Source organism: Thalia democratica, chromosome 4 (genome assembly GCF_965202585.1).
Source record: "Thalia democratica chromosome 4, ktThaDemo2.hap1.1, whole genome shotgun sequence".
In the NCBI taxonomy this organism is placed as follows: Eukaryota; Metazoa; Chordata; class Thaliacea; order Salpida; family Salpidae; genus Thalia; species Thalia democratica.
Window position 1 is genome coordinate 10,673,653 of NC_139168.1, and position 9,822 is coordinate 10,683,474.

General features: G+C 24.8%; 1 protein-coding gene across 1 annotated transcript; it reads right to left on the reverse strand.

Annotated features, from left to right (window-relative positions):
- Positions 1–5,388: 5,388 nt before the first annotated feature.
- On the reverse strand, positions 5,389–9,543 carry LOC145833006 (ADP-ribosylation factor GTPase-activating protein 2-like). The gene is made up of 5 exons (XM_082940209.1): positions 9,535–9,543; positions 8,056–8,174; positions 6,971–7,167; positions 5,812–6,015; positions 5,389–5,483 (listed from the first exon to the last, which is right to left on the reverse strand). Exons 1-5 carry the CDS (start codon positions 9,541–9,543, stop codon positions 5,389–5,391), a joined length of 624 nt encoding a protein of 207 aa, XP_082796335.1.
- Between the last annotated feature and the right edge of the window lie 279 nt (positions 9,544–9,822).

The window sequence follows — 9,822 nt, forward strand, 5'->3', positions numbered from 1 at the left end:
TAACAAAGTTACCACTTTATTAAACCATGCAAAAATGACATTATACTAGCTTTGTTGACTTTTGCAGAAGAAATAACCAAATATTTTTAAGTTTAGCTAAACATATCTGATTTAAAAACACTTATTTGTATTCGTAATACTATTTGATATAATAAAAATATAATCATAAGTAAGAATTTATTACGGTATAAATACTTTAAAAAGCATTCTAATTAAAACCGTCTTAGTTTGGCTCCAATCATTGTTACTCTCCTGCTTAAGTAACTAAATTCGAAACCTGGGTTACTTAATCTTTTTGGCTTTGATAAATTTGAAGTTTAATTAAGTTTATCATTGTATAGTTCACTGTTAACCTTTAAGATTATAAATATAGTTCTCATTTTATCATTTCGGAGAGTAATAGAAGCAGTGGTGTCGCGTGGTATTTTTTTTAGGTGGTGCAGAATTTCGAAAAAAAAATCCCCTACTTTAAAACTCTTTTTTATCTTAAATAAAGACTTTTTTCTACAACAATTACATTAAATTGCTAATGTAACCTGTAATATTTTGTTTAGAAATAAAACATTTATTTTACAAAAAAAAAATTAAGTAAGAAAATAACTTTAAAAAAAAAAGTAAATACTTTGAAAATTTAAGTAAGTATAAGAATATAAGAAAATAATTATTTTAAGTAATTTACAAGACTCAAAAAATGTTAGCTTACTTATGAGTATTAAATTTTTAGAAGGCTTTAAAATTTAAACTAACTGTAGAAAAAAATTTAGACAAAACAAATTTTTATTATATTGAAAAACACAGCAACTTTAATAGTTTTTCTTTTGCCTCAACTTAATTTTTAAAATATTTGATTAAATATCATACTAAGAATGGTTATTTTACTAATATTTAACTTAAAAAAAAAAGAAATGTTTTATTAGATTTGGCAAGAACATTAAAAAGTCTACAAACAAACAAAAAAATGTTATGTACAAACTGCAAGTTTATTTTAAGTAAAATTTATCAAAACTCAGTATAAAATAATTGCTTATTTACTGATAAATATTAAAAAAAAATAAACGATTATCAATTTATAACTAATTAAAAACTTTTATGTTTGAAAAAAAAAACAGCTTGACTACTAAGTTAAAAACACAAAAGTAAAATAAGCAAGCTCATAAATATCAAATTTTACGAAGTCTCTAACTTACAATTTAGATTAAACAGATTAATATTATAATAAGAAAATACAGCAACTGCAATAATATTTTTTTAGCCTCAACTTTAGTTAAAAAATATTGGATTAATTAAATATCAAACTATTAATAATTGTTTTACTAATGTTTAATAATAAAAAAGTCTAATTATACTTGGCAAGTAAATTAAAAAGTCTACAAACAAATAAAATGTTGTGTAGAAATTGAAATTTTTTTAGGAACAACTTACATTACTCAAAAAAGAAATTTAAAATTCATTTATGATAACAAAAAAAAGTTTAAATAACTAAAAAACTCAAAAGTAAAACAAGCAAACTAAATAATATTAAGTTTTACAAAGGCTCTAAAGTTAAAACTAAAAGTAGCTTACAATTTAGATATAAGAAACTTATATTATAATAAAAAACACAGCAACTATAATAATATTTCATTTTTGCTTTAACTTTACTTGAAAAATATTGGATTAAATACCAAACTAAAAATAACATTTTTACTTATTTTTAACTAAACAAAAAAAGGAATGCATAATGAAGCTTGGCAAGTAAATTAAAAAGTCTACAAACAAAGAAAAATTTATGTACAAATTACAACTTTTTAAAGAAAAAGTAAACTTGCTTAATAAAGAAAATAGTTACTAGTGAATGTCTACCTAAAAATTAAACCTAAAGTCTAACTTTGCAAACATAAATACTTAGACTCTTACTTTTCACCTTTGTAACTAAAATTCATTCTTCTCTCCTTTTGGCTGATAAATTTCTCCATCACCTATTTTTTGAAACTAGTACAGTTTTTAAGTAAGTCCCTACCAATCGAAATTACACTCAAAGAATTTAATCTTGACTGACCCATGGTGTTTTTCAAAAATGTTTTTATCCTTTTCAAAGATGAAAATGTTCTTTCAGCGTCTACACTAGTCATGGGAATAGTTATCAAAGTTCTATAAAGCTTTGTAGTTTCGTTAAATATTTTAGTCAGGTTATGTTCTTCAAGACATAACAGTATTTTCACTAAATCATCCTGATGCATGTGAATAAAATGTTTCCAGTTCTCTTTCTAACTGTTTACATTCAACTACAGGATAACACTTCTTCACTGTTTCTATAAGTTCTAAAGGAAAACAGGATTTATAAACAGTAAAATATTTTGCCAACAATACTTGTGAAATTCTTAAATTGTTCTAACTATACAGAGTAAACTAATAATTAATTTCAATATTAAAAAAATTAAAATAAAAGCAAGGTTGCCACTCTTTGAGTCAAAATAAACTGTCCTGAGTGACCTTGAAATGCCTTGAGTCACCATGTGTTTTTGAGAAAAAATCAAATACTCTGAGTTTCCCTGAGATTTTTTAGAACTTAAAATATCATTAAGTTTCACTGAGTACCCTGAGTGTGTGGCAATCCTGAATATAGCTAAAAACAAGATTAAAATAATTTCAAAAACAAAGAGTTTCATTTTATCAATAACTTTAAGGACGTGAAGATATTTTTTTTTTAATATATTTTTACTATCAAGTTTGAAAACAACTGAACTTTTGCTACACCTGAAGATAAGCTTTGCTTTTAAGGGCATAGGGAGGATGAAACACTTTCTTCACAATTTTATCTTATTTTATGAAGTTTTTACTAAGCTACAAGATGCTTTTTACAGATTTAAAAAATTCAAAATACTTTTTTAGATATAGCCAGTCAAAGCAGTCTTGTATTTTTTTGCTGTTTTAGTTTGCTCCTTTATAATAAATCAATGTAATCTCTGGTCTGACTGGTTGCATCTAAAAGTTTAATTGGAAGTTTCAAGTTTATTAAAGAGTAACTATTAGCTTTCTGAAAAACTTAGAATAAGAACAACATGTAAAAAAGTGCCTATACATCCCCCCCTTATACCACACTATTTTGCACAATTTTTTTCAACAAACTTTAAGATTTTTATAAACTTTTTTTCTAAACTTATTGTTTTTTTGTTGGAGGTTTAAAATTCAATAGTTTTTAAGGGTATCTTTTCTGTATTTAAATTTAATTTGTTTTTCATTTTGATGACAGTATTTTTCTCAGGAGCTCAACTTTTTAAAGTTAAGTTGGTGAGGCTGTTGAACTTTTCAAGAAATTTAAAAATAATTAATAAATATGTAACCATTATAACAGTAAAAAATTGGTTAGTTAGTTTTCATGTGGCCATAGGGGTAAAACACTTATATTTTAACTTTAAATAAACTTGTTATTCTCAGAGTAAAAAACTAAAACTACTTTAGTCAGCCTGAATATTTTCTAACTTGGTCAGTTTTAATTTATCTTGGGTCATCTTGAGTTTTTTTAACATTTCTAAGTTATCCTGATTATGAAGCAAGGCAACCATGTTTCAACAATTTTATCTAAAATTTTTGCGATGTTTATGAAAAAATTAAACCAAAAGTCATATAAAGTAGACTAAAATGTTAAACTACTCTAAGTAATAAAAGTTTCTTGGGGGGTCAGACAAATATTTTAAGTTAAGGCTATTTACTTTATTTAAATATGTGACTGTTTCAAAAATAATAATTTTTATTTAATATAAATCTAAATTATTTTTCTGTAAGAGTAAACTAGAAGTTTATAATAAACTGCTTAACATTTTTTTCCAGAACTCAAATTTTACATTTAAATATGATTTAATTAAATATTTTATTAACTTTATGATTACAATAATCAGTTATAGTTAAGCTTATGTATGCAGATTAAAATAAAAAATCGAATTTCTTAGACTTTGGTGATTTAAGCTTCTTATCTTTTTTTTTCAAAATATTTAATTTATGACAAGTTTAAATTTGAAAAATCATGTGAGTACATAAACTCAAGTTTAATCCTTTGCAGCAGCTTAGCTTTGTTTTTATTTTATGTTTACAATAGCTTGTAGATGATACTTAAGCATGTCCTGTTTTGGGGAATTTTCAACTTAGCTTACTTACATATTGATTTTGCGGTAATTCTTAAAGAAATTTTGCTTTTTTGAGTTCATTTGCGTCAGTCAGCTAAGAGTTTGCGGCAGTGAAGTGGGAAAAATGGTCGTTTTCTAAATTGGAGTTTTAGAAGAGATTTCGTTCTAAAAAATAACAAAAATATTATAGATACTTAATTTTTTCCTTACAAAATTTCCAGGTGGTGCAGTTGCGGCAGTGCAACACCCCACGCGACGCCCCTGAATAGAACTAAAGGTTTTTTTTGTTTTAATATCAAAACGTTATTTTCTTTCAAACGATATCTTCAATTGTTAATAAAATAGATTCTATTGCATTTTTAAACATTTGATTGTTTTTCTTAGAGCTATCACTAAAACTTATAAAGTTTTCTTCTATATTTAACTTTTTTTACTTCTATCTTTTAAATTGTGAATAAATAAGTATTTTTGTATGTCTGTGTACTTCAGTGGTAGCATTTTGGATAAATAAATAAATAATATAAAGAGATATATTTTTTGATTGCTTTGATATTTTGATTGTTCATTTTATATGCCGAAGTAAATTGTCTGTAGTCTGTACTGTATTTTAAGTCTGAAAATTGTTTTGAATGTTGCCGTTTGTCACAAAATTGAACTTTGTATTTTGTTTTCTGGGCAGTTTCAATTTCAAAACTGCCATAACCTGCTTCGGATGTAGTAAGTTTTGGTTTCTCGTTTGGTACTTTCGAAATTTCTTAACTTTATAAATGTATTTTTTGATTAAAAAATAACTTTTTGTTTTTTCTTTTCTGGAAAGCGTTATTTTCTAACTCTTCAAGGTTTTGTGTTACATTTCCTTCTTAATTTTCACAGTAGGCAATTTTCTTCTCTTGAACTGTTTTTTTCTGATATTTCATAACACTTTTGCTTTTCAAAAGTTCTCTGAAGAGGGAGTTTTTCTTCTCCCATATTTTCTTAAGAATTTTTTAACTTATAGTAATTTAGATTATATATGTGAATGTATTCTCTTATCTTTGCTTAATTTTTATAATAATTATGAAATTTATTTAAAATTTCCTGCATCTTTTGTTGGAGCTTGAATGTTTTTTAACTGATATATCGCTAATTTAAGCTTAGGTTTACTATTAGTGTTTGATTTCCATTTAGCTAAATCTTTCAGAAAATAAAACACGCACGTGTTATGATTTATATTTTCTTGGTCTTCTTGTGACAGTTTTATTGTTGTATTTACTTCAATTAAGTTAGTAGCTACTGTATTTTTTAACTATTTTGTCTCAATAACTTTCAGTGCAACTTTTTCTTGTGTTTTCGTGTTCCACGAGTCCAACGCAACATTTACACTGGGTCCTCTGGAAGCTGCTACAAAATTTTTAATATAAATTGTTTATTTTGTTTAAATTAAATATTGCTTCATTTGAATTTTTCATCACTCTTTTCCTCCCTAAATATATTATTTTATCCTGAATTATAATATAAATTTTGAAATTTTCATTAAGAAACTGATTGTAAGTTCAAAATGCGTTTTTTTTTCAGATAATACGGTTATAAACTGAACTATTTAATGAGGACTAAAAAATTTTTATAAGTTTATGTGAACTGATTCACTTTTCGAATCAAAGTTAAATTATTAAACAATGAACAATGGACATCTAAGTAAAAAAGAAACACTAAATAAATCAGTACCAACCAGTTTTGGGTGCTGGAATCTTGTTGTTGTTCCTGGACGCATTGATGATTCTGGTAAAACTCCTGCTAGCAGGTTTGTGACTAGGTTTAGGTATGCTGCCACTCAATTTCATACTGGCTGTCATTATCAAGTAGCTAGAAAAGTCTTCTTGCTTCTTAACTTGAGGTTCTATCATTGGTTCGTCTTGCAATGATAAATGGATCACTTAATGAATAAACAGTGATACATAAATAACATACTAGTATAAACATATTTAAAATTACTAATTAGTGTACGTTGATCGCCAAAAGTTAATAAATATAACATTTAAGAAATATTAAATAAACATCAGTTTTGTTCCAAAAAAAAATTAAGGCCATAGGGGGTTTGCCATGTTTTTCTACAAAATCTTATTTTACAGTTTTTTAATAAGTTTGAAGTAGTTTTTTAAAGTTTAAATAATTTTTATTTATTTTTGAGATATGACCAGTCAAAGTCCGGCCGCATAATAGGTTCCTTTTGGAAAGGGAAAATTGAAACATCGAAAAAAGACTATTTTATTTACAATGTATCTTCTCCTACATTTTTCAAGCAGTCTTCGTCTAGCTTTCACAGTCTAATCTTTATACAATTACAAAATAATGTTACGTTGGACTTAACTACGCTTTAAGAAAAACATATTTTTTTGAAAACAAAGAGACTTTTTTAAAATTTTTGCCATAGAGTTTTATTTTATAAATTATTAAAATACACACGTAACGTTTTTTTTATAGCATAACAAATTTTCTTTTTTTAATTTGAAGAAGATTGTTTATCTAAAGTAGGATATAGATTTTTAGTGATTTTTAAATTTTCAGAGAAAATTGACCCTGAAAAATTGCAGTTCATACGTTTGTATCTTAAACCTTTTACAAAAAATAAAATGTTTGAAAAACTAAATTATATTATTGAATTCTTGATCGTAGTTTAGACTTTAAACTTTCATGTTAAAGCCAAGCTTATTTTTTATAAAAAAGTCTTGGAGAAGCTTAAATGAAGTACTTAGTATTTAAATTCAAAACAAAATATTAACTAAGAACCAGTATTTTTGTAGATTAGAATTAAGTTTACAAACAAAGTTATGGCAAAAAATCTAAAAATTTGCTTACTCAAATACTAAAAATAATACTCACAATTGTACGGTACATCTTCATGGCATCTTCCGCTTTCCTCCCTACAATCGACTTGTACCTGGCTGCCACGTTACTGTTGTACTTCTGCTTGCTGTCCTTGGTGGTGCAGCCGTTGCTCCTGAAGTACGAGGTGGCTTTCATGTTGCCGCCCACCTGCATTGACCTCAGCTGCTCCCATGTCCACTTCTGATCCAGTTGGACTGATCTGTTGATGATAAAATATTATAATTTTAGTGTATATTGTTGCATAATGCTATAATACAAGTATAAGTAAGACCAGTAATAAACGTAAATGTTAATTTTTGATTTATTATTTTGTATATATAAATATATTTCAGTTCGTTTCTGATGTTTGATGAGTTTTTTTTATTGTTTTTTAGTCATATAACTTTTGTTTTTAAACCTTTCAAAACTTGTTGCGTCATAACGGTCTGAATCTCGCAGGTAGCATTTTCGAAAAAAAATATCTCAAAAACGTAGAGAAGATAGATTTATTTTTAATTTTAAATTTGTGCCTTCTATAAGCAGCCTATTGTAGTCTCTGACTTTAACCGGCAATATCTCAAGTACTAAATTATTTATAAAAATGTGTAAAAAGCAACTTGTAGCTTAATGAATACTCTACAAAGTAAAATTAAATTGTAAAAAAAGATTTACCCCTATCCTATGGCCTTGTTGTATTTGAAACTCATTTGAAAAGTATTTTTTAGTTTTAGCTATTTGAATATTCTATGTTTACAGAAGTTATGTATTATAATATAAATTTATGTAGCTTTTTGTAGTATAGTTTGTTTTATATGTTTTATTAAGACTAAACTATTGTCTATAAAATCATATAAAACAAATATGCGCTAAAATTTTCGTTAAGTAAAAACTCTAGGACTATTAAAGACTAATTAAAGACATATTAATTATTTTAATATAAAGTGTAAATTACTCTTAAAATCTACTATTTTAAACCATAATAGTTTCCTATACAAACTGTTTTAACTAAATGTAAGGTTAAGTACTAATTTTTAAGTATAATGAGTAAAATTTAGTTTACATTTATATAATTCAGTTTTAGATACCTAACAAAACTCAATAAAAATACCTGATAAAAGTGAGGTGGACACCCAGTGATCTGTGAACTCCTGAGCAGTCAATACAGAGAAACACTCCGTATGGTATGGATGCCCATGTAGGGTTCCATGCGCCACAGTCAAAACATACCTGTTATATAAGTAACATATTCATTTATAGTTGAAGTTTAGAAATTTACAGAAAAAACACATATTTTCCAACACATTTGTTAAGTAAAATTAACTATAGGTATGTTAAAGTATATAATTGTTTTTAAAATACTAAATGTTTAAGTAATCTGATTTATATACTTTTTAATTATAAATTAAAGTTAGTTTAGCTAAATAGCACGTACTATATTTTTTAAATGTTATAATAAAGTTTTTATAACTATTAATTATACCAATTAGTCTTTATGTATAACTTTTAAACCATATTTTATAACAAACAAAACACTATTTTTAAAATACTGTCTACATATTAAGCTTAAAAACATTTGTGCTGTAGGTTTGAACACAGGGATAAGAATAACAATATTTTTTTAAATAAATTTTAAATATAATATTATATTTGTATTAATTAAGTACAGTAATATGTATTTTATTTTAAAACCATCTTACTAATTAAACAAAAAGTAATGCTAAAAAACATAGTTTTGACATTTATTAAAATAAAATTGTTTATTTATTATATTAAAGAGTGAGAATAATGCTAAAAAATAACTTTGTTAAAAGTCAAAATACCACTATAGTTTAATCCAAATATCTTAATAACTTACCGTACTTTGAGGACATTAAATAGAAATTATATAAGTACATTAAAAATTTTATTAATTTTTAAATAAAAAAAATATAACTTGTTATTAAACGATTGAAAAAGTCCACTTCTTCAAAAATAAGAAAAAAAAATAGTAGAAAAATAAACAGTTATTTATGTGTAATATATTATTTATTACATTTTACCATTTATATAATAATAAAAATTCAAAAAAAATTTTTTTTTTTTGCTGCAGATAAACAATTTTTATATACCTTCTTTGTTTATTATATACATAAAAAATTATCCTTATTAGTTATGACAGACTGAAATTTCATGAATATTAGTCTGATGTCGTCCAATGCTGCAACAGTCATTTTTATTTTGTTTATCTAACTATTTATATAAAAGTAAGTTAGAATTTGACCATAATTAGATTTAGTTTTTGAGTCAATTAAATAAATAAATGTTTAAAAAAATCTAATTAAAATATGTTATAAAATAACATGCTTAAAAAACTTAATATCTGTTTTATAATAACCAAAGTTCATAATGTTGTGTTAATGAATTTAAAGCTTGCTGCATAAAAGTTTTACACCTTATGACTTCAACAAATTTATTTTATATAGGATAATAATTATTACATGACAATAAATATTTATTAAATGAAGAGGCAATATTTAGTTGAAAAACTAAGCTTAACTTAAAGTTACCTCTGTATGTTACCTATATAGAACAAAGAGAACGAACAAACAATGTCCATTTTTCATAAACCAGTTTCTAATAGAACAGTTTAAAACTTTTATCTATTCTTTAACGGTTAAGGTTGTAGGTGTTTTACTTTTTTATTTGTTATTATTTTTTCAGTACTTTTTTGTAAAAAATCTGTGTATTTTTACTTTGGTAAAAGTGTGTTTTGATGTTTTAAAAAGTAATTTGTTTTATACTACGATACTACTTCTAACTTGTATTAATAGTTGAGAATATTTGATTAACATTTGGTTTGTTATTTTAATTATTTCAATTTGTTTATTAACTTATT

What these genes read in the sequence shown, in the direction of transcription:
- LOC145833006 (XM_082940209.1), bottom strand. An exon ending in GTCCACCTCACTTTTATCAG is followed by an intron (nt 7,168 to 8,055) that starts GTATTTTTATTG and finishes TATCATCAACAG; the next exon opens with ATCAGTCCAACTGGATCAGA. An exon ending in AGATGCCATGAAGATGTACC is followed by an intron (nt 6,016 to 6,970) that starts GTACAATTGTGA and finishes TTATTCATTAAG; the next exon opens with TGATCCATTTATCATTGCAA.